This window comes from Uloborus diversus, chromosome 4 (genome assembly GCF_026930045.1).
Source record: "Uloborus diversus isolate 005 chromosome 4, Udiv.v.3.1, whole genome shotgun sequence".
In the NCBI taxonomy this organism is placed as follows: domain Eukaryota; kingdom Metazoa; phylum Arthropoda; class Arachnida; order Araneae; family Uloboridae; genus Uloborus; species Uloborus diversus.
Window position 1 is genome coordinate 88,379,280 of NC_072734.1, and position 25,315 is coordinate 88,404,594.

The window sequence follows — 25,315 nt, forward strand, 5'->3', positions numbered from 1 at the left end:
CCATGAAGTATTAAGAAGTACCGTGTTATACGAGGGACGCTTGTATGTATTTGAACAAGGGGATCTGTGTATGAATCTTTGAAGAGTGAACAATACTGCCTCACAGTTCCGTAATCTGCAAATTGTGAGAATAGCTACTTGGGGTGTGGTACAATGAAGGCAGTGAGGAGGGATCTCCTTTCGGCGTGTCACACTCTTCCGTTGAGACTTCTGTAATGTCACTCAATTGTCTTCTAACGCGTGAAAAATGCAAGGAGGAAAAGTTATTAGAATTAGCAACGGATGATAGTATTTCATCATCATCGTCGTCGTCCTCCCCTTCGCCGTCGCTGTTGATTGGGTCCTTCAGTTTCTCCAGCTGGTGCTTCTCTTCGTTGTCCTTACTGAGCTGCTTGCGATTTGTTTTCATGGGTTTCTTTTCCAAGATGTCCTGGAATAGAATGCAAATACAGGAATTCGGGAATCATACTCAAAAGCCTCGTCCACATGGACCTTTCCTACCCCGGAGAAAAACCTGCTTTAACTGAAATTCCGGCTATTTCCCGGGTAAATGTGGATCTTTCTTCCTCTTGCTTTTGATTGGAGTAAATGCGGGGTTTTTACCCAGAATGCACTACGTGAAAAGAGTTTGTTTACTTGCTGGGTGTATCCGCTAACAGAGCCGTATACAAGGGGGGTCTTAGGGTTCATTCTCCCCCCCCCCGAAAAGTTTGGTTTGATATTTAAATGTTCGTTTAAAATTTAAAAATTTCCAAAAAATATTGTTCCAAAACTCAAATGTCTTTCATATGTATATTCATTGCATAAAACGCCTTCATAATACATAATCCGAAGACTTGAACATTAAAATAAATTTCTTTATAGTTTGTTTGCTCTGCATGAAAGTTTTAAACCCTTCCCGAAATTATTTTCTGGTTACGGCCCTGTCCGCTAAGGATGCTGAGTAAAACTGCTTTCTCTTGTACAACATACAACCTCTTTTCACATGTGAACGGTGAATTTTCCAACCGTTTTATTTTTTCGGAGCTAGAGAGAGAGGGAGTATTGAGAGATATAAAAGTCTCACGTGAACGCGGTTAATGCAGGAAGACTTTTTGGTAAGCTTTGTGGTATTCAGACTATAGTTAAATCAAAAGCCCAAATACGAGCTTGCAAAAGTTAAATTGCAGTAAGGGTCAGGACCCGATTTAGCCAAAGTGATGCTCAGTTTCCGGTAAAATTTGGTGCTCTTCTCACCAGAAAACTCGCACATTAATAGCTTCCTAAGCAGGGAAGAAAGAAAAAAAAAAAAAAAAAAAAACTATTTTGGTGCTCCTAAAATTGGGGTTCTCAAGTTCACAAGACCTGCATATATCATACCATATCACATTCCAGGGTCCCCCGTACCTGCCACTATTTGTAATTTAACCGGTTAGATGGGGCTCTAAAGACAGCTCTGCTTTTTGATTCCGACCAGAAGAAGAGCAATCCCTGGTCCAGCCCCCCCCCCCGCCTCCCCAGTGGTATTGATCCCTTTGGAGGATTTCGTAACCTATTTAACGTGCCCAGTCACCATCAACGAACACGGAGAATATTCGACCGGATGACATCTGGACCCTTCGGTTACGAGTCCGATACCTTACATAGCAGGCAACCACGTCCTAATGTGCAGAACTGTGTTTTAATTATACCCACACATTAATTACTGCGGCCCTTGCCTGATCATGTCGTGGGACCCTTCCAGTTTTGTTAAGCTTTGAAACTTGAAAGTTACGCCCAAAAGCAGGTTTTGATCTCACTTTTTCCATCTAGGGTCCCATTGCTGTTGTACCAAAGAAGTTAAGTATAAAGCACTGTTCACTTATCGGCCGTCCGTCACGTCCGCACCGATTTTTTCCACCCGAAACAGGTTTTCTTTGCTGGTTGCCATAGCAGCAAGCCATTTTCGACGGGATCCGTTTCGATTAGAAGAACCTTGATATCTGACGGCCGTCAAAAATAGGACAGCATTTCATTGGTTTTCGCCACGCAGCGCGCTCTTCTCTCTGGTCGGCGAATTCAGTCACGTGATTGATGTACGGCGACCATATGTGAATACTACTCTACTTTCGTCAGCAGTCCGTCACGTCAAAAAACGGGATGGACGGCCGGTAAGTGAACAGCCCTTAACTGTTGGTTGTACCCTCCAGCCTTCCCAATGAAGGGGTCATGATAATATATAGAGTGGTCCAAAAGTGGAAGTACCCCCCCTTTATTTTAACCAACCTTTTACCAACATAATGTCAACATTATGTTGGTTACGATTGAATTTTTCTTACACACAACTACCTTGAAGTTTTAAGAGTCATAAATATCGGTAGAACACCATCTATGTCGTATCACAGTTGAATTCTGCGCCGTGTTCTGGCAAATATTTTGCGGCGTTTCGAGGATTTGGAGATGTTTGGGGCAGAATTCAGCTGTGTTACGACATGGATGGTGTTTTACCGATGCTTATGAATCTTAAGACTTCAACATAGCTGTGTACAACAAACATTCAACCGTTACCAACATAACGTCGGGGGAAAAAAGTGGGGTTACACCCACTTTTGCTTTGCTCTGTAGTTTTGAAACAAACAACTTTTCCACAAATGAACAAAAACAATTCTCAAAAACTTACATCACAGTATTCCTTCCTTCTTTGGGACTGTCGGCACAGAAGGACGACTGCTGTCACCGTCAGAACGAGGAACATTCCAGTCCCCAATGCTATGCCCACTATGAGGCCTTTGCCGGCGCCATTCCTCTCCTTCTGAAGCTGTATGAGGATGTCGTTGAAAGAATTGACCATGGATTCCAGGCCTTGATAGTACCAGCCAGACTCGAAGTGGATTCTGCAGTCTCTGAGAATTTCGTCGGCCTTTTCCTGGGCGAGGATGTTCTTGACAGCTGAGCCCATGCTGAAATCCGACTTGATGGAGTCAAAATGAGAAGGAACCTAAGTAAAGTAGACATTCCTTTAAATCAGTCTGTGAAATGTTTCAAAGTTTAATCCTTTGTTTATCACATTATCAGTAACACAGAAAATGTCTTTGGAAGTTTTTTTTTTTTTTTCGCTACGTAAGAGCAAATTAAAATACACTGTTCGACATTGAAAATGCAACACCAAGAAGACGTGATTAGAAATTTATGCAGATTGCAGGGTAGACCGTTACCGACGGGTAGACGCACCTCATCCAGTTATGCAAATGATGTGAAATGCACAGCTATTCAACGCATGTGAAGTATGATATAAAAGAAGGAACTTGTAGAAGGAGAAATATTTGTGCCGTTATTTCTGCCAGAGGAATCATCGAAGAAATTTCGTTTTGTCTCGGAGAATGCGTGTAATATGAGAGAATGTCAGGCCGCCGTGAACGGAGGCACTTCCAGAAGACAGACGATTTAACAAGGGGTATGTTGATCGAGCTGAAAAGGACAGGTTAGTCCATACGTCAACTCGCAGTTGATGCCAACATGGGTGCGTCCACAGTGCATCGGCTGTGGCGAAGATAGTTGAAGGAAGGATTGAGGGGTGCAGGTTAGGCAGAGTGACGTCAGCACGCGTGGATCGACGCATCCGCCGACAAGCGTTGGCAGCTCCACAAGAAACGTGTATCTCCTTTCTGATGCATGTGCAAGATACCCTGGATCGATCTCCTATTGATCAGAACCATTTCCTGTCGATTGGTTGCAAATGGCCTGCACTCATGGCGTCCGTTTAGAAGACTACTACATGCCACTGACCCCACAGCATTGACGTCAGTGCTTGGAATGATGTCGTACTAGAGCAACTTGGATGACGGTATGGCGGAACGTCGTGTTCTCAGATGAGTTACGCTTCTGTGTTTCCAGTGATAGTCGCCGCATACGAGTGTGGCGTCGACGTGGAGACAGATCTAATCCGGCAGCAACTATGAAGCGCTCAACCCTCAACAACGTGGCATCTGGTTTGGGGCGCTATTGCGTACGATACCACGTCACCTCTAGTTCGTATTCAGGGTACTATGAAGGACGAATGATATGTGCTGAGGCCAGTGGCAATCCCTTACCTTCAATGGGTTCCCAATGCAATTTTTCAGCAGGATAACTCCCTACCACAGAGTGCTCGCATCCCCCAACATGCTCTATAAGGCGGACAGATGCTTCCGCGATCACCGTATTCTCCTTATCTGTCACCAATCGAACACGTGCGGGATGTGATCGGAAGCCGTTTGCAAACTCTGTCCCTGCCTCGTTCAGAGGACGAACCTTGGCAAATGGCTGACAGGGAATGAAGAGCCACCGCTCAGGACATCATCCGCACTCTTATTGACTGTGTACCTACACGAGTTTCTTCGTGCATCGCCGTTCGCGGTGGTCCTACATCCTACTGAGTCGAGGGCCGTTCTCGTTCTGTAATCTGAATATCGGTTCGAAATAAAGATCACTTATTGTTCCTTGCTGTCTGTATTTTTGACAAATTTCGTACTTCCAAACCACTCTCTCTTGGTGTTGCATTTTCATTGTCGAGCAGTTTAATTATAAAGAGTAAAAATCTAAATTATTATATCCTCGTAAATAATGATGAATATTACTTATTAATTTAATTATTACTTTAAAATACCGTCGGTACATGAAGGTCCAATTAATATCAGGTCTTCAAAACACTAAAAAGAGTCGGTAGAGAAATTGAGGTGATATAAAAACTATTTCTATACCATCTAGCAGTTCTCGAGATCGCATAGAAATAAATTCAAATACAGGTGATGAGCTCATACAATGGCATTTCTAAGTGGAGACTAGACGCTAAAAGATGCTATCTAGAACAAATAAAGTCCAGCACTCTTTAGTTGGTCCTTCACTCCAGAACCAACCATCTTCATGAAGAAGAGATACACGGAGGGAAATTAACGAGCGGAATTCCAATGTGGTATTGGTTAGAGCTTGAAACGTCACCTTGTCATTTGAGAAATCAGCAAAGAGGTGCAACATTTGAATTTTGTACGGTCGAGGCAGATATCTCATTGGACAAGTCATATTCCAAGTAAAGTGGCTGGGTCTTGGTTTTACTTCTTTCAGTAGCCATTGGTCAGAGACAACAATATCCCCTATAATTAATTTGAATTGAAATTTCGCGAGAGTAGGGGTGTAATAAAAAATGCAAAGTCCGTTAGTACACATTTATTTTTACAATTTCAATATATCTTCACACCCACTCTGCAAGCGGTTGAATGTGTTACAGGTGTTATGAGCATGACATAGTGGCGGATCCACAGGGGGGGGGGGGCGATTTGGGCAATCGCCCCCCTCAAAAAAGTTTCTACATTCGAAAAATTTCGGGGTAAAGGTCACCAAACTCTCCACTTCCCCTCCCCCAAAATATATCACAAAATCTCCTACAACTCTATTTTTACGACTTAAATTTCAAAAAATTTTCAGGGGAGAGTCTCTCAACCCCCTCTCTCCAATGTCATCGAAGATCGTCAAAAATTTTAGGAGCTTCAATTTCGAAAAAATCGCCGGATGCGAAAACTTTTTGGAAAATTTCGCTAATGAGGATCTCCAATTACGTTTTTAGAATTTCAATTCCGGGGGAGAGCCTCCGATCTCAAAGCCTTTTCCTAACATCAATAAAAGTCCACTAACATTCGTTTTTGAAGCTTCAATACTGAAAAGTTGAGAGATAGCTCCTAAAGCCATCCCTTCTGTTAACGCTACCAAAGTTGACTAACAATAGCATTTCAAAGTCCAATTTCGAACAATTTCCGATAGAAAGTTTCAAACCCCGTTCCTTCCCCCTATGTCATAAAAAAAAATGGCTTACAACTGCGTTTTAATTACTACAATTTCAAAAATTATACGGAGAGGAATCTCAATGTCCTTCTTTCCTTTCCTTTCAACATCATTCAAAGATCGTCTAAAACAACGTTTCTGAAATAATACATCGACAAGTTTCCGGGAAAAAGTTCTGAACCCCATGTCTTCTGCTAAGTCATCAAAGATGGCCTACAATTGCGTTTTTAATGCTTCAATTACGAATGGGGGAAAACCCTCGAACCCCCTGGTTTTTATCATCATTAAAAATATATAAAATTGCATTTTTGAAGCTTTGATATCAAAACACGATTGCGGAGGATTCCTGAATCTCATCCTTTCCCTACAAGAAAAGAAAGATAGTAAACAATTGTGTTTTCCAAAGTATAACCTTAAATTTCAAAAAAATTCCGGAGAGGGGCCTCCAAATTTTCCTTTCTCTTATTAACCACCAAATAGTCAAAAAGGCGTTCCTGACAAACATTTTTAGGGGAGAGCCTGCAAACACTCGTACTTATGCGCAAATATTTAACAACTCAATCAACAAACAAATTCATAACTATCTTCAAATTTTATTTAAAAGTGCAATTTTAGTATTTCATTATGTTCAGTATCTTTGTCTTCATTTGTGTTCAGTACATTTCTTTCTGCAACCTTTCTTTTATGAGGAAAAAAGTTCAATTGAGGATCTGAATGGCTACAGAAAATACTTCACGAGTCCTCAAACGAACAAAAAATTTAAGGGTTTAATTTAGATAACCAATCCAGAATATTAGTAGAATTTCTTTCTTTTTTTTTTTTCAATTTTTACTTCTTTTTACAAAAAAGGAAGTATTGTATTCGCGAAAAAATTTTCACTCAAAAATCGCCCTTAATTTCCATTTTGCTCACCCCCAAATGAATGTTGAGTTTTTTTTTCGATTCGACCACATGCGGAAAAGTGCCTAAGAATGTATAGACACGCGAAATATCCATTTTGACCATCACCGAGGTAATTACGACGACTTTTCTCGTGACGTCTGTATGTATGTGCGTATGTGCGTATGTATCTCGCATAACTCAAAAATGGTATGTCCTAGAAAGTTGAAATTTGGTACATAGACTCGTAGTGGGGTCTAGTTGTGCACCTCCCCTTTTGGTTGCTTTCGGATGTTCCTAAGGGGGTCTTTTGCACCTTTTTGGGGGGAAATCATTGTTAATTTCGATGTAAACTCAAGTGGCGTTATAATTTGTCGGACACTTGGCGATATATCGCCAGTCTTTTGGTCGCCAAGTTTTGTCGCCAACTTGGCGACAAATTTGGCGGAGTTTTTTTTTTTTTTTGGTTTCAATTTGGCCATTGTTGGTGATATTTAGAGAATAAATATTGAATCACATTAAAATAGCGAATAATGGGGAAATGACATTAAATTGGAGTAAAAGGAAGTCATGTGATGCACACATCAGCTCGTTTGTTCTTGGTACTCGAAAAACTTTAACTTTCATTCAAACTCTTTGAGCAATACACATTATTCAAAAAAGAAAAAAAAAAAGCATGCTTCAGTTCTTAGTTTTTTTTTTTTTTTTAACATTTTATTTTCATTAGAACCCCCCTCCCCATAATGTATTACTCGATCGCCCCTCCCAACAGAACCGTTTGGATCCGCCACTGACATGACATTAATCTACCAAGAGCTACGGATAAAATTTTGTACACTATTTGTACCAAAAACTATTTGTACCATGTTTGAAAGAATAGCTGGTTGATCCAATATTTCGATAAGTTTTACTCACCATTTGTAAATGCGTAACTAAAACGATTACGATGTCATCATTGCAAAATCCCAAGCTCCATCTTCTTCTTATAGTTTCTGCTAAGTCTTTCGCATCAGGATATTTTTCTAGTGATCTGATGAGGAAAAGAGAAGAAAAAAACGTAACTTATTCGTGTAAAATTGGAAAATATGATTTTTTTGGGGCACAGAAAAAATAGTTTCTCCTGGAAAAATTCCTTTTCCTTTTAGAACACCAAAACCGAGTTTCTGAGACACTTTTTAGTATGATATTTTTTAATTTAGCATTGAAATGTCGGAACTCGTTCGCCTGCATGAACTACGTGCATTACAAGAGTTGAGAAAAACAGAAACAAAAAAAAAGGAAGTATTTTCAATGGTTTTTTAATGATATATATACAAATATACATACATACAGGGTGTCTGAAAAGTCATTGACAAATTTTAAAAATTCATAGAAAAGCAACAAATTGTCGTATGAATATGAGGTTTGCACCATAATACTTCATAGGTTCAAGAATTGTTTGATGACATCGGGGAAAAAACGCGAAAAAAAGAAAAAGGAAAGAGTTTAATTGTAAGTACAACTGTAGCGGCTGTATCGTCACAGTAAGAACACTGTTAAAAAACACCTGAAAGTTCAGGTAGTTTTCTGACTGATTTTAACAGAATATTTCCGTAATGCTTCAAAACGTATTTTTTCCTTACACCAACGGAAATATCACGAAAGGAAATAACGAAAACGGAATTTTTCCATTTCTAGGGTTGCCGCTGTGCTGTACTTTGTTAGTATTCTGATTAGCCTTCAAGTTATGATAAACACTTTTTGATTGTCTTATTAAATCGCACTGTTACATTTTGTTAGTTAAAAGCTTATTTAGAATAACAACTCAGATGTCGTAGACAAAATAGATAGCTTGCTATTTCATTTCTGGAGAGTAATATACCGAGACCCACGTGATAACAGGCCAGACAACTCCTCTCCCTCCCGCTTCGTTACGCCACCAGTCGTCGATCTTTGAACTTGGCGCGAAACTTTGAAAGCAGTGCAGTTTGCAAGCAAACAGTAGTGCTTGCTGCTTGCTCTGGTTGAAATAGATGAAATAGGAAATATGTAACTTCGCATGCACATTCTTAAACACAATACTGTTGGATTTATCTCATCCTTTAAACGTACCGGAATGTAGAAGCAATTAAAAAAAATATATATATATATAATAAGTCTTGTAAGTGTTTGAGTGTTTGCTGAGTGAAATTGAGTTAGCGATTTGCGCTACCGAACTACCTGCATGAGAAGAAAAAAATCGGGCGCCTCATGGAATAAATTTTAAAGTTCGGAGGTAAGTACTTTTCTCAGATAAATAAATTAACATTTTATGCTTCATGCAGTTAAGGTTACTTAACTTTTCCTCCATTACACGAACAATTGTCAGTTTCCTTTCTGATATCTTTGTCTGTAATTTGTAATTTTAGCATACTGCTTTAATATTTGAAACGGTTAACTTGCAACTTTTTATTTCTTTATTTTTTCAACCTTGTACACGCATTTATTCGAAATGGATTTTCCAAGCTGACAATATACATGTGTCGAAATTTTCTGCGAATGTACTTGTTGCTATCAGAAGCAACTAACTTGGTGTTGATATTCAGTTAATATGTAAACAAGTTTATTGAAACAGGCTTTTAACTGAACTAATCTTATATTTTCGGTTTCGATTAAATTGTTTCATACGCTAGCATGTGTTATTTTGATCAAAAAACATTCCTTGATGGGCTTCCGTAGTTCTGAGGTAAGAAGAAGCTTTGAACGCCGGAGGTGGTGGGTTCGATACTCAAACATTTTCCCCCAACTACGCCCCTGCAATGTTATTCAAACAAGCTGGTTCTGTGCGCAAATTAAAAAAAAAATATGTTTTTTTTTTTTTTTTTTTTTGCACTGTTGTCTTTAAGTTTTATGATATTTATGTACAAATTGTGGTTGAGTTAACATTATGATTTTCATGATTTCTGGGCTTGCGAAAGATTACTTTTGAGTAGTGGATACAACGTGTTTTTGCCAAATGCTCTATGCTTGTTTGTTATGCTTAAAAAAGGCAAAATGTCTTGAACTATATAATTTTTCAACTCCTTGGGTTTTCTGTTAAAAAGCTTTCAAGAACTCTGAAACTGTAACATAAATTGAATTAAGGGGCTGTCCATATAAAGGATGTTGCAAAATTTTGAACAAATCCTCCCCCCCCCCTCCTTGTTACATCTAACGCTGTTCAACATGAGCATATTGTTATAAACAACGCGTGATGTCACACTTCTTGTTATCCTCTCCCTTCCCCCTGTCGCAAAAATGTCACACTGAATTCCTAAAAGAGCTTACTCAGCAAAATGTTGATCTAAATTTAACATATATGAAGTTTGAAGTTTTATTGAAGAAAGTTGATAAAATGGTCATTCTATGAGAAGTATTTTGAAAAAGGTTACTTTGTCATCAATTAATGCTCTTTAAAATAATTTTTCAAAAGCCTAAAATGATGAACTATTAACCCCCCCCCCCACACACACAAGAATCATTAGCAGCAGAAAAAGCTGAAAATGGAGAAGTAGTCAAATTCCAAAAAAAAAAAACTGCTTTGATATTGAATACATTTTTTTTTTTTTTTTTTTTGATGTACAACATACAGTATTCATGATGTTGTATAATTCATTCTTTAATTAACGTTTTTCAAGTTGAATTCCTGTGTAACTTTTCGAGAGTACCCACCGAAGGGGGGAGGGGTAGGAATCATAGTCTCATAATAATGATAGCTTTTCAACGGCTATAGTTATAAATAACTGTGCCCTTGAAATTTTAAGGGAGATGGGGGAGATGTTTATGGGGTATTTTTCATGAAGTTTTCATAATTGAAGGAGGTAGGGCACCGTTTACTTTGGGGGATGGCACCCAAACATTTATGTCTTTTTAAAAGTATAAATTTACTAAGCTAAGTTAACATTGGTATTATGTATTTTAATTTGATGTTATGTCTTTGAAACATATTGCAGTTATGTTTCTTGTTTACTTTAGTAAAAATGTTTATTTATATTTTAAAATTTCATTTTATTTTTATTCAAATACAATGGTAAAATTATTTTTTGTTTTGATGTAATTGTAAAATGAAAGTTCATTTATTTATTTGAATACTTCTTAAGACTTAATGTTTCAATACAATATATGAGTAGTTAAAATGCGATTAGTGTTAAAAAAAATTTCAAATGAAAAATAAAACTATGTTTATTTATCACTTCGTTTTTACGAGATTGTAAAATAAAATCGTGTTTAGTTATTTGAATACTTTGTAAGACTTATAAATGTTTTTATGTGAAATACTATGAATTAAGCTCAGTGTATTTTTTAATGTATGATTATTGGTTCCTTTTTATGTTTTCAAATGAAAAAGTAGATGTTTTAATGCTACTAAAATAGTAGAAGACAATAATAAATAAACCAAATAGTTTAATTAAACCAAAAAACTAATCGAAGTGCTCACTTCCCAATATCATTGTGGATCGACGAACGATGACGTCATTTGCTAGTTGGATGGCCTTCCTATCTCGAAGGCCTCGAATATACTCGTACGTCGAAATTGTTTTTACCCTTTGGCATTGGCGTCGTCAGCTGAAATTTATTGGGGGGGACCATTCTGACTATCATTTTCAAGTTGCATTAAGAAAAACTCGTGTATGTATGTATATATATATATATATATATATATATATATATATATATATATATATATATATATATATATATATATATATATATATATATATATATATATATATATATATATATATATATATAATGGGTTTACATTTAATACAATATTTGAAACGGGTACATCTTGATTCACATAATTACACAATAAGAAAAAAAATTAAATACCAACAAATACATTTTTTCTAGACTGCACATGGGATACGAATATCCGTGCTATTTTTTTGTGATCAATTTCGTCCAAGATGTTTTTGTGAATGTAGCATAAAGCAACATGATTCAACCGCTTTTGTGTCATAGTCGACCTTAGATACCATTTCAACTTTCTCAGCGCACTGAAGCTTCTTTCAACTTTACACGACGAAGGGCTGCACACCAAGAGTAGCCGCACCAAATTTTCAACATTTTGAAACAGTAGACAATTGAATCAACCGTTCTTAATGAATGAAATCAGCAAAAACGAAATCCAGCTCTATTGAATCAGCCGCTTTATGGAATCAAAGCTGTTCAGAACAAAATGTGACTCATATAAGCCTCGACAACTGTATAATTAAATTTTTATATTACATAGTGATAAACCCTGCAGCTCTAAGTTCTTGGCACAAGTTGGATTCGAAGGAGTTTAATTTGATGTTTTTTAATTAAAAAAAATAAGTATATAATTCACCGTTATGACATTCACGAACCTACGAAAAACACAACTACAAAAATAAAATAAGACACAAATAATTAAGCTCTCATAATATCATATTTTAATAGTGCTACCTTTTAAAGTATTTTCTTAATTTTTTCAGGATTTTTGTAACAAATGCACCAGAATTTTGCTTTTTTGCTGAATCCTCCATACACTCAATGCATATGAAACCAAAAAACAACAAAAACCATGCCCATGTTATTTCATTAATTTCTAATTTCTCAAAGTCAGCAGGGAAAGTGCCCCTCCTGATCCTCTTTAAGTGACAGGCCTGCCTTGAGAGGCACACCTCACAGATTGAAAAGTACTGGCCTACACAGAGAACAAACAGCATTTGGTGTATAATTGAATTCTGATTAGCGGACGATGAGGAAGAGATAGAGAAATGAACTGCTTTTTTCTGACACGTGACAATAAGTTTCAAAATGGTTATTTCAATAAAGCAGTTCAGTAAAGCAGGATTATTAATGGATAATTTTCTGTTAAGCTTTAATAACTAAAAGGAGTATTATTTATTCCATTAAAATTTATAAAAGTTGAAACATTTCAAAAAAAAAAAGAGAAAGTTGAACGCATTAGCTCCCATAGGACTCATAATGTCAAAATATTGACTGTAAAGCATACCTGATTAGCAGGCATTCAGGGGCTACTCGATAAGAGGTCACTGTGAACTTTGATAAACTTTCCTTTCCTAGAAAATTTTTTCTGACGAATCTTCAAATTTCGAGTAGTTTTTTGCGAGATATTGCATTAAAAAGATATTCTCATTTGATGTAGTGATGTGGGTAATTAGGAATTTCATTCGGAAAATCGAGAAGTAACCCCACCTGAATAGTATAAAATCGGGGAGCCCCTGCATGTATTACACTCAACAGAATGGTACTTACCTATCACGATCTTTTGATTTTTTGAAGATGGTTCCGTGGATGTTGATGATGATTCAGTTGTTAAAAATTGCTAAGGTTCATTTGATGTAGAAGGTTTGCTACATTTTCCCATTTCAAGCCACCTCTCCATATTCGTAATCGAATATGTAAAAAAAAGCATTTTTACCAAAATAGGAGCGTTCTTCAGGTCACCTATTCTCAAGGAGATCAAAAGTCCACATGAAATTATCTTTATTTTTGTCGGAACGTCCTTTTATTTCTGTCTTTTTTTTTCTGGTCATCTTGCGCTTCTTTTTTCGTTGGTCTATCGGAAGTGACATCACAGTATCCATCGTTATGCTGGCTTACGATTTGCTTTTGAAATTGCACGTTAATTTTTAGACTCCTCCACTTTTTTTTCTGTAACGTAACGCTTTTTTGGTCAAACTTGAGATGCCGCAAACACATTTGAGAAACCGCGCTTCGGTAAGGTACTTTGAAGCCACGTGTTGAATAATGTCAAACAATGACACGTCTCCTTTCCCTTTCTACCCCAAACTTAACCTTTGACCAGCTAAGTGGTCTTCTAAATTTTTGTGCATCCTTTGGCCAGGGTGTTGTTGCCAGCTGCAAAAAACCGCCAAAGAAGTCTGGTGTCTCATTTTGTTTGGGAAACATCGGGGTCGCTATAAATTGAACCGAATCGGCGAAACAAACACTGCAAAACTTGAAACAGAAACCTGGAAGCGCCGAGAAACGAGATAAGAAAGAAAGGGGCAGAAGCTCAGATCCCCGTCTGACGTCTGTTGACTTATTAGCACGAGAGTCGTAAAAAGGGGGGGGGGGGGGGTGCATATACGCTGGAGACTCGACTATGGATGGTTGACATTGCACTCGGGAGAAGGTATCCCCTTTCTAGCATCCTTCACTAAAGCTAGTGTGCGTAGAGCAGAGCAATAATTTATCAATGAAGTTCACTTTCCGACTTTCCGTTCACTATACACATCACATATTTTGTTTTTTTTTTAGTTCATTTTTTTTCGATGTTCATTTCGTTTTATTTGATATGAATTAAATATGGTAAATTATATATTACGCAACTGTTTAAAGTTTTCAAAGCAAAAATAATTTCCCCAAAATAATGAATTTCATCTTGACAATTATCGAGGGGGTCCGATTTTCAAATATTGAGAGGGTCCGGTCCTCAAATATTGGGGGGGGGGTCCGGACCCCTTGGACCCCCCCGGCCGCGACGCCCATGCCCTTTGGGCTTTGTAGGTTTGGAAAAATGTTCGCGCCATTTTCAGACAGGCAGATGTGTTTTGATCGCCCTGGTGATTTGATGTGGGTTTTACTGAGTCAGTATTAGAATATTATTGCGGTCAGGGGCGGCTCTAGCGCCGGACAAACCGGACCCCTGTCCGGGGCGGCAAATTTGAGGGGCGGCATTTTGGTTCGAATGTCTAAAATACATTTTACATTAGGAGCAAATTTGTATGAGAGTATTTTGCGAGCACAATAGCTTGGGAGTCGGAAAAATACGTGAAGGTTTTCTTTCCTCTTCGTTTATTGTACCTTAATTGCTGTCGCCGACAGCAAATGGTCAACAGTTGCCTGTTTTGGTTGGGAAACGAGACTGAATGGGTGGGGGGTCAGGGTCTGATTACCAGAACTCTCGCCGCCTGATTCTGGGATCTGCTGGGCCCTAGGCTATGTGCTTTACTGCCCTATTATTCATCCCTGATTATTCCATGCTCTCTTCCTCTCTTCCTGTCAATTGCTTCGCCGACTCGGGGGTTTTGCAATAGCAGGAACCGTAGCCTTTTTTTTTTTCTGCTTGGAGATTTAGGTAGATATTTCAATGATGTTTTAGTATTAAATAACGTATCATCCTAATACTAGTTACATTATAACAATTTAAAGTATATTATATATATATATATATATTTATTTATTTATTATGTAAAATACTTTTTATTGAACTTTCACTTAAAATGGTATATATTATTGCCAGTATTAGTTTTTATTTCATTATAAACACAACTACTATTTTAACTTTTGAATTCTTATAGCTGAGATAGAGTAACATTCATACATGTCCCGTGCATGACACAAATTAAATAAATTTGTAATTTTTCTAATTAATGTATTTGACCAAAAGGCAAGAGAATTGGATAGAAGCACTGTAGCATTTGAAATTTCAGAATGAATCTTAATTTATGATCCAATTGCAAAAAAATATGAATTAACATCCTTTTTAACTGTTTTTTGCACTTTAAATGTCTGCAAATATCCCGTGTATAACAGGAGAATGACCCTTCTACATTTGCAATTTAATAGTCAAAGTGGCATTAAAACCGGATAAATCCACTAAAGTAAGGGGAAAAATAAAAAGAACGCCCTAAAAAAGACTAAATAGGGGAGGGGGAATTATAATACAGGCCATATTTCTGAACAAAAATCATGTTATGTGACAATTATTTTTTACTAATTTTTTTATTATGATAGAAATGCGTAGAATTTTTATTCGAAATTAAAACATAAAATATTTAGTAGCCCCCCCTCCCCCCTTAGCTGTTTTCGGTCTCTAATATTGGTCATTTGTCGTTCGATAAGAAATTTCTTATGATATTTTTTTAAATTCTTGCCATCCTAGAAAATAAACGTTACAGTTACGTGTTTAAAATTAAAATAGTTACCAAAGTATTCGAAAAAAGTTTCACATGAAAAAAAGTTGCTTTCATTTCGAATGCTTCTTTTTTACATGGTATTTTATGACTATTATCTTCTTTATCTCTATTAAATGTTTATTGGCATGTATTTACTGTCAATTTATCCCTTTTTATTTTTTCCCGTGGGGAGGGGCGCCGTGGGATATTGCAATTGCGTAGCAAGTAATTATTATATACCACTAAAGTAACGTAAAGTAACAACGTCTAAAAAGCACAAATTCGCAGAATTTGTGCTTTTTAGACGTTGTTACTTTACGTTACTTTACTGTTCAGCACAAAGGTATTTATTTATATTATTTACCACGTTTTAAATAATGATACATATTTGACGGTCCAGTTTTTGAACTTCTGCATGTTGTCGGAATTGGATCCGCGCACAGGACTCCTCTCTCTCCCCCACCCCCTTCCTAGATTGAGCATTTTTAAAAAAATGTTCCATGCTATTAAAGAGAAGAAATTAATGCTCCTTAGGGAAACAAAGTAATTTTAATTGGAAAAAATATCGATTGTCGTGAAAAAGTCTTAATTTATTTTCAAAAGAAACTTAAAACTAAATTTTTCTATAGTTACAGATTATTTCTTAGTTAATCACACCCCACACTACACTTCATATTTGTTTTACCCCCACCTCTCCTTTTTTTTCTTTTTACTTTTACTAGACGATCAAAAAATAAGAAAATACTTAAAATTCTACGCTTCGGAAGCCTCCTCCCTCAGTTAAAATCATTAAAGTGCTCTTCAAATCTCGTTTCACCCTGCTTTTAATATCATACAAATCGTCTAAAAACGACGCTTTGTTGAGGTGCTTAGCGCGAAGTCCTCTTTTAATACATTGAGACGATGCTCCCGTATGCAATCTGAAAATGAAAAAACTATAATTTCAAAAAATTAAGATGAGACCTTTTAACCCTCACCCCAGTCCTTGAAAATGGCTTAAAAACATCGCTTTTTATTACTTCTCTTTTGGAATGTTTCTTGGGGAGATTCAAAGAGCCCTTTCCTGTAATCATGAAAGTTTGTCGGTAACTGCCTTTTGGAACTTCAGTGTCAAAAAATTGGGGTGAAAAGTTTACGTCATCTCAAATCTATTAAAAAAAAAAAAAAAAAAAATCATCGAAGACCCAACCCTTACTCTGAAGTCAACACATTTCGCCTATAATCGTGTTTTTAAGACTTCAGTTTCTTAAAATTCCCCCTTCAAAAGACCCCCTGAAACTTTCCACCATCTAAACCGCCACAGAGCATCTAAAACTGCGTTCTTAAGACTATAATTTCAAAAAATTCTCCGAGGGAGAACCCCCAGACCCCTCTAGCAGATACGGGTATTTTTTAAGCGTACCCCCCCCCTATAAATATTTTCTGGTGGCACAGCCCAAGTGCAGGAAAGCCATGGTCGTACTTAGGATTGATGAATTGATGAATACGTGAAGACAACGCGAAACTGCTTTCAAGCATGACCATTTTAGGGGGTGGGGGGGTGGGGGCTTATCGTTTTTTTTTTGAAAGAATGTTTTATATTTAAAAAAAAAGAGGAATTACCAAAAAGAAGGGACTATATTTGTAATGCAAAAATTGTAATGTTTGATTTTTTTTACCGTGGAGAGGGGCGGCACTTTGGAAATTTGTCCGGGGCGGCAAAACTGCTAGAGCCGCCCCTGTTGCGGTGTATTATTTTTTTGTTCATTACTTCGGACAATTCTATTCGTTAGTCATATTGTGTGTTCTAGCGGTGAGAATAGTTTTAAGATCTCGTGTTACCCATTTAAAATAAAGGCTATTGGATTGCTTGTATCCAGATGCAATGGAGACACTTAAATTTAGCACCGCTGGTCACATGTAAGTATAGTTGAATATCTTTGTATATGTTAATATACAAATGTATTTTTCTTGTCAATATGCATTTTATAGAATTCTGATGGTAGCTGATTTAGAATTTATAGAACTAGTATAAAGTTATTGTTTTTGCTCTAACGCATTGTATTCTTGAAAGTCATTAAAACGTTAAATGGCAACATTTCGTATCAAATCGTGGTGTGCGAGCAAGATAGGAAAAAATCACACAGTTTTTTTTTTTTTTTTTTTTTTTTGATGGATTGAAAGTAAACATTTTAAATCTCTAAATAAAACTTATTTCTTGCTGTTATATTTTTTACGAAAAGGCATAGCAGATTGTTAATCTTTGAAAATACAATTAAAATTTTGACAATAATAAGTTTTTTTGACTACTTAGAAATTTGGGAACATTTATTACTCCTTTCGGGATTTCATTCATAATAATAAATATAAATTACTTAATTTATTTTATTAGGATCTCATCCAACAACTTATTTGAGATTATTGCAAGTTTCTTGTAAAAACATTTCGGGTAAAACGAACTGATTGATATGTTTAGCTTTAAGTATAATGATTATGCACTAAAAATCTATGTTGCTATTCCAATGAGTGAGAAATGCGGAAATCACCGGGGGGTGGGGGGTGGGGGGCGGGATACATCATCTGAGCCAAAAATTCTTCACGTGTATGTCAATGATTCTGTTTTTAAACACAGTAAATTGGTATGCGGTACTCTCCATCAGGTATATTATTCCATGATAAAGTCAACCGGTTTTTAATGGTATTTTATTTGACTCATTCTGCAAATAAAAATATTCTATTTTTCATGTATGCTTTTCCATGCCACGCCAGAATATGTACGAGGGGATGTCGAAGGAAATATCGAACAGTATCAGCATCAAAAATTGGTGTTATATTCAACTCCACCAATTTCCTTGTTGGTACTTTTCGATTATTTTTATTCATCTGAATGTGTTGAAAATTTCGTGATAGATGCTAGAAGAAGAGCTGTATGGTAGGTAAGTTATCAAGCAAAATTTTCGCTTAAAATATATTTGAGTAATAAATATAAATTAAAAAAATAATAGTTTTTGAATGGTTAACTATTTTTCTATTATATATCATTTTAAAGATAGGATAGAAAAACGAGAATGAAATTTCAGTAAAATATGTGAAAATGAGAAACGAAAAAATAGTGCAACGGAGCAACGGAAAAATAGATGAACGGAAAATTTAAAAACGGAAAAATAGATCAACGGAAAGAAGAGAAATGGAATTTTCGTTAAATCACGGAAAATTTATAAATGAAAGAACAGAACTAAACGGAGAAATGAAACTTCTGTTAAGTCACGGAAAATAACTCAACGGAAACTTAATATTTACGGCAACTTTGCTGCCGGTACTTGATCCGTTATTTTCAGGAAATTTTTTTACAGTGAAAAACAAACGTCTTGTGAGATGTTTAATCATTTTGTTAAACAGAAAGCAATACCTTTCATTACAAGAGTTTAATGTGTGACCCGTTAGTGGACATGGGATGAACTTGAGTACTGTTTAGATGTGGTTCGAGCAGCATAAGGTGAACAAATAGAACTCTTGGTACAGAAAGTTATTGATTTATGTTGACTAAAGTGATTAAACACCTCACATGACGTTTGTTTTTTTTACTATGACGACATAGCCATTATTTATAATTTCTTTTCTTTCCTCCTTTGAAAAAAAAAAAAAAAAAACGAACCTGTGAAGTATTAAGGCGCAAACCGCATATTCATACGATACTTTGTTGCTTTTCTATGAATTTTTAAAATGTGTCAAGGATAGGGCTGGGCGATATACCGATATAACTTCATATATCGATAGATATCTACCAGGGCCGATCCTAGGGTGTCGGCCGCCCGTGTGCAAAGACCTAATGTGCCGCCCCTCAAGAGTAATTTGCATATTTTGACTAGTCTTTGACGTCCATATAAATATTTTTTCAAATTTCTGTATCAAGTTCTAATTTAAAAAAGAAAAAAAAAACATGAATGATGAACTTATAAAAAGGAAGAAAAGTGTCATAGTAAGAAACTTCTTAGGTACAATTTATATCTTTGAAGAAAGTAATAGATACCAAAATTTACTAGTCGTAAAAACGCATTTTATAGTTTGTCTTCGGTGACATCAGAGAAAGAACGGAGGAGGGGAAATCAGGGGAGGGGGGATTGCTTCCAGAAAATTATCGAAATTGGCGTACGAAAAATAGTTTTAGTAATCTTTGGTTGTGTTTGGTTGCAAGGAGAAAAGAGTCGGGTATATTCAAGGTGCGTGGAGAAATTTTCGAAATTTACGTCAAATAATGCTATTTTAGGAACTTTTTCGAGGCTTCAAGGGAAAAGTAATGTTGGAGTTCTCTCCTAAAATTCTTTCAAAATTGAAATCAATTCGAAACTATTTTTTTGTGACCATAGCTTAGTTAAGATCGGCGCTCTTCCCGAAAATTTTCCGAAACTGAAGTTTTAAACTAGCAGTTTTGGGTTATCTTTGTTGGCGTTGCTAGAGGGAGGGAGATTCAATCATCTCCCATTGAAAGTTTTGAAATTAAAGTTTAAAATGCAAATTTAGGCTGTCTTTGGTGATGGTAGGGGATCTGGCGGCTTTCCTCCGGTAATTTCTCGGCAATATTGTTTCAAAAACCCATTTTTTATTTTTGGCTATATTTGAAAACGATAGGAAGAACGTGAAAAAATTCCGAACTGAAATATTTTTCAGAATTAAAATCCATTTTAGGCTATTTTTGAGAAATAAGAGTTTTGGAGCTCCCAAGCGGATATTTCTAAAAGCGCGATTTTATGCCATCTTTGGTGACGTTAACAAAACTGGGAAGCTTCGGCGGATCTTTCGGATATTTTTTGATATTAATATCTGAAAAACACAACTATAGACCTTTTGTGCACCTCACTTCGACGATTGATGGGTATGCTCTAACGCCGTGAAAAGTTACATAAGCCAGGCTCCTCTATAGTTTTTTAGAAGTTGAAGTCAATTTCAAACTGAGGGGGTGGAATTAGGGGCCTCTCTAAAGATGCTAATTGAGACTATCTTTGGTAGTAATTTTGGGCATGGATTTTGGGGCCCCCCATCGCAAAAATTTTGAAAAAGAAATACGAAAAATGTCATTAAGCAATTTTTGATGACATTAAGAAGGGCTGTCCTCTGAAAACACATTTTGGATTTTAAAGCCAACATTTTCAGGCTATAAATGAAAAATTATCATATAAGCTTTGTGCTTATATGATAATTTAAGCACAAAGTTTTTTCGTCAGTTCTCTCGCATCTTCTGGTTGTGTTGGTGAGCTTTTTGCACTGATGAAGAGGCTCCATTGTAGCCTTGAAATAGCTATATGCTGCATTTTCTCGAATATTTGTGCTTTATTTACGTTGTTTTTTCACCTTAATCATTTTCAGGCTATGTTTGATTAAGTTAAGTTGGAAGGGGTGAATCAGAGATTTAATTGTGTCCTTAAGATCGATGGTTCAAACAGCAAAATTTTCCGAAATTAAAGTCCTAAAAACGCCATTTTAAGCCTTCTTTAGTCTCGTCAAGGAGGTCATGGCATCCTTCTGGATCTTCGTTTTGGAGCTACGTTTAAATTTACTACCCCAGGCAAGAGCACTGATCTGAAACTGGACAGTTCATCCGTGATTTTAATTCGAAAAATATGCTGTAAAGGAGGAAAATTACAAAATTTTAGTTCATTCATATATGTTTGACTCTCAGGGGAGTCGCAATTTTCCACTGTCTCTCCACGCAGCCGCGATTGTTGAAAACAGAATTTGTTGTTTGAAATGCTTGCGAGAGTATCTAATCAGTATAGCTTTTTTTAAATATAATATATAAAATACGTCTTCATTGTTTAGGTCTATAAAAGCTTGGGGGGTAAGCATTAGTGGCCGCCCTGGGCCCTGAGTGCTCCTTTTAGAAGGCACCCTTTCATGCTTCAGGAGGAGGCCATTTCCCTCATCTCCCCTCCACTGTATTTATGCCTGATTACCGGTTCTGTCATAAATTTTGTAACCAAATGAAGCATGTGTGTAAAGAGTATATATTAATGGACAATGAACCAACACAATGTTCCCTAACAATCTATTTTTTTTTTAAACTATGCTATGCTATCGGGAAATCGGCACTTACTTTGATAATTGAACATTTAAAATTTAGCACATTTATTTGACTTATTATAAGTTATCGTTTGAGAAATTCTTGAGGAATTTTGCTTGATTAAAAGAACTATATGATGCGACCTGCGGCCGCCCCTTGCTTTGGCCGCCCTTGTGCGGTGCACACTCTGCACACCTGCTAGGATCGGCTCTGATATCTACTACCGCGATAACGATATTTAGATTTCTCTCCGTCCGATATATCGTTTGAAAAGGAAATACGGGACTTAATTACGGAGAAGTTAAAATACTGACTCAAAATTACATAATCTTTCATAGCTCTGTGTGAACGGTGTTTGAAATTTCAAGATATTATTCGCATTCTTCAAACAGTTATTTAATATTTAACATAGAATTTAGTAAAAGGGAAAATTAACAAGACCGCCGAAGGTAAATGTGGGCCCCTTTGTCAGTTTGGGGTTCCCGGATCCCACCCCCCTATAAAGTTTTCAAAACTTATACTACTACGATTCAGAGTGGGGCCCTCCAAGGACCACGGCCTTAGTTTCTGACAAAGCTGACATGACCTCTCGTGGGCACTTAAAAGTGAATGTGTGTTGGTTACGAAAGCATCTTGATGCAACGATTAAAAATCAAACAATTGAGGCATCATCACGATTCATAGTTCAAATTAAACATAAACCATTGATATTGCGCTGAATAAAAAGGTTTAAGAAAAATACTGAACAGAAACATTTTTATTTAAAAAAAAAATTAAAAGCGAAAAAATCCTAATGAGATTATTTTTGTCGCATATTTATCTTACTAGAAAGAGCGCATTTCCTTCAGTTTTTATTCTAAACGAATGTAACTTTAATTCCTAATACAAATTCAGTTTTCGTCGGATCTTGGCCAAATTTGACACAGCCGTTCTTTAATGCTTAGGAACTTTCATAGGTAGCTTTTTGCCTACCTATGACGGAGACGGTGGGGGGCGAAAACACTTCACGGAAGTTTTCCTTATGCAAATCCAGTTTACGTCGGATTTTTGCTGAATTTTGCAGAGAGGTCCGTTGATGCTCAAGAATATACGTAGGGCAGTTTTCGTTCACACTCGGAACCCCCCCCCCTCCCACTGGGGGGTTTCCTTTTTGAGAATCCGCAGTTTTCGTCATATCTCTGCCGAATTTGGCACAGCGGTTCTTTGATGATTATTAATTTTTATAGGAAGTTTTTCGCCTACCTATGAGGGAGGGTGGTGGGGTGCGGAAACAAACCGCGGAGGTTTTCCTTATACAAATGCAGTTTAGGTCGGATTTTTGCAAAATTTTGCAGAGAGGCCCTTTGATGCTCAAGAATTAACATAGGGTACTTTTCATTCGCAATGGGTGCAATTCTCCCTCTCCCACAGGGGATTTCCTTATGCAAATTCACCGTTTTCGTCGGATCGTTGCCAAATTTGGCACAGCGGTTCTTTGATGGTCAGGGTCAGGACTTGTCATAGGTTTTTTCGCCTACCTATGAAGAAAGGGGGGAGGGTGTGAATACACCCCACGGGGGGTTTTCCTTATGCAAATACAGTAAAATAAGTAAGTCCAATAAAAATTCATTTTTCAATCGATCATTAATTTTTAACTCTGAAAAAAGATGAGCCAGGCCTCTTTAGTTTTGGAAGTGAGGGGGCATTTTCCCCCTTGCCGAATCGTACAAGTGGCCTATGGGTGAGCGATTGCAAGCACGGTGCGACAGCCTTCTAGTCTTAAAGCAAATGTATTTTTTTTTTTTTTGCTAATTTCACTAGCTATTCATGTTTTCGCTTTAGCGAGCGAATCCTACTTTACCATATATCCGTTTGGAAAAATTTGAGGGGGGGGGGGTGATTTAGATCCAGAGAAGATAATTTCGCGAATGAATTAAAGATCCGCTCCTTTTTTTAAAGCTTGAAAGAGAAGAGAAGAAAAAACTGTATTCTAAATGATTTTACCTTTTATCAGAATTGAACTTACTCTTGCGACAAGTTGCTCTTTATAAATATCCCAACTGAAATGCCACTGCTACAAGGACGACACATGCATGATGTTGATCTGCGAAAGTCGTCTGCCAAGTGATCTAGTCGTTCAGCTAGAGCGACGAAACATAAAATAATTTGATTCAAAATAGATTCATGAAAAACATATAAAAGAAGTAGGGAGACAAAGACAAAACCGTACCCAAGTAGCACGCACGGTGGGGAGATGGTTGGCCAACGCTGGAAACCGGTGGTGGGGGGGGGGGGGGGAATGGTGGACTGGCGTTGGCAACGAACATGAGTCAATGATGGCCCCACAAGTTTCTGGGCATCGTTAGGCCAACCGTGAATATCTTCAATGGGCCATCATTGGGAAATTTTAGGCAATGTAGCGGATCGTTGGCCCTTGGTTGGGTAACGGTTGCCAAAGCGGACATTGACAACCGTTGGCCAACCTTAAGCTCCAGTGTTGACCAACTGATTGTGCTATTAGGGTACAGGTCTCTCGTTTATGCATAATACAGCAGAACCTTATTAATCTGGACTAATAGGGGATCCAGGTTGTCGGAATGAATGAAAGAACGGATTAAAGAAAATATCCTATAAATCGAGACAAGGTACATCTCAACACCATCACCCTGTGTCTTGTTATTCTTGAATATTTTAAAAATTTATTTTGAAAATAATTAAAAGCTTCTCCTAAACTATTTTCTTATGGTCATGGTCCTGTACAACGATTTATTCTTTGTTGCAAAATACGGAACGTTGATATTTTTTTTGTTAAAACCATTACAGATTATTGTTGTACACGACCGTATTCCAAACATCCTCCACATGATTTTCATTTGTACTAAATGTACAGTTATAAACAAATTTCACACCCAGAAAAGCAAGTGATAAGAATGTATTCTGAATGAAATTAGGAATTCTTTACCATCACCGCGCTCCAAAATGAAGTCAGGGTCACAAACAAATGACGGTTTGTATCTTCCACAGAGCCGCCATTCCTTTTGCGGATTGGGGAACTCGGTAGCGGCGACCATACAAATAAGGAACCCCCACCACAGCCCCAATCTTATAACCATCCTGCACCATCAACTCGCCATCGTCCTGGAAAGAAAAAAAAAATAAATAAATAATCTTTATAACTACACTGGTGTCCAAAAGTTAAGCATAACTCATAAAATGCGAGAAAAATCTGTAAATTTTCGTAAAATTATATAAAGTTACTTATGGAGATTCATTGGTTGAAGTAGAAACAATATGTTTATGCAAAATAGTATAGTCGATGGTGTCATGCGCGAATTAGGTGCGCGTTTCGGAATGTGGATAAAACAGCTCGCACGCTTTAGAGAGTTCAGGCGCGTTTCATGCAATTGCTGTGCCAAGAAACATTGGATCTGGCGAAACAGAACTAATAATGGCATAAAGACGCCAATTGGACATGTTTGGAAAGGAAGAATCGTTGGAATGCTAGAATCTGGACGATCACAAACTGAAGTGTCTCGTATTCTTAATGTGCCTCAGTGTGTAATCTCGAGGCTGTGGCAGAGGTTTTCAAATACGGGAGATGTTATCCGCCGACCAGTACCAGGTCGACCAAGAGTCACAACCGCAAGCCAAGATCGTTTTCTGGCAATTTCTGCATGACGTCATAGGGACAGCTGTGCCAGAGAACTGGGTTCGGCGCTCAGTTCCGTCACAGGAATAACAATTTCGAGACAAACTG

At 37.1% G+C, this 25,315-nt stretch overlaps 1 protein-coding gene across 1 annotated transcript; it reads right to left on the reverse strand.

The window, feature by feature from the left end:
- On the reverse strand, nucleotides 1–24,639 carry LOC129221322 (uncharacterized). Its single transcript, XM_054855788.1, has 5 exons — nucleotides 24,521–24,639; nucleotides 23,585–23,699; nucleotides 7,567–7,681; nucleotides 2,639–2,956; nucleotides 1–430 (listed from the first exon to the last, which is right to left on the reverse strand). The coding sequence occupies exons 1-5, from the start codon at nucleotides 24,627–24,629 to the stop codon at nucleotides 101–103; spliced, it is 987 nt and encodes a 328-aa protein (XP_054711763.1). The 5' UTR covers nucleotides 24,630–24,639; the 3' UTR covers nucleotides 1–100.
- Between the last annotated feature and the right edge of the window lie 676 nt (nucleotides 24,640–25,315).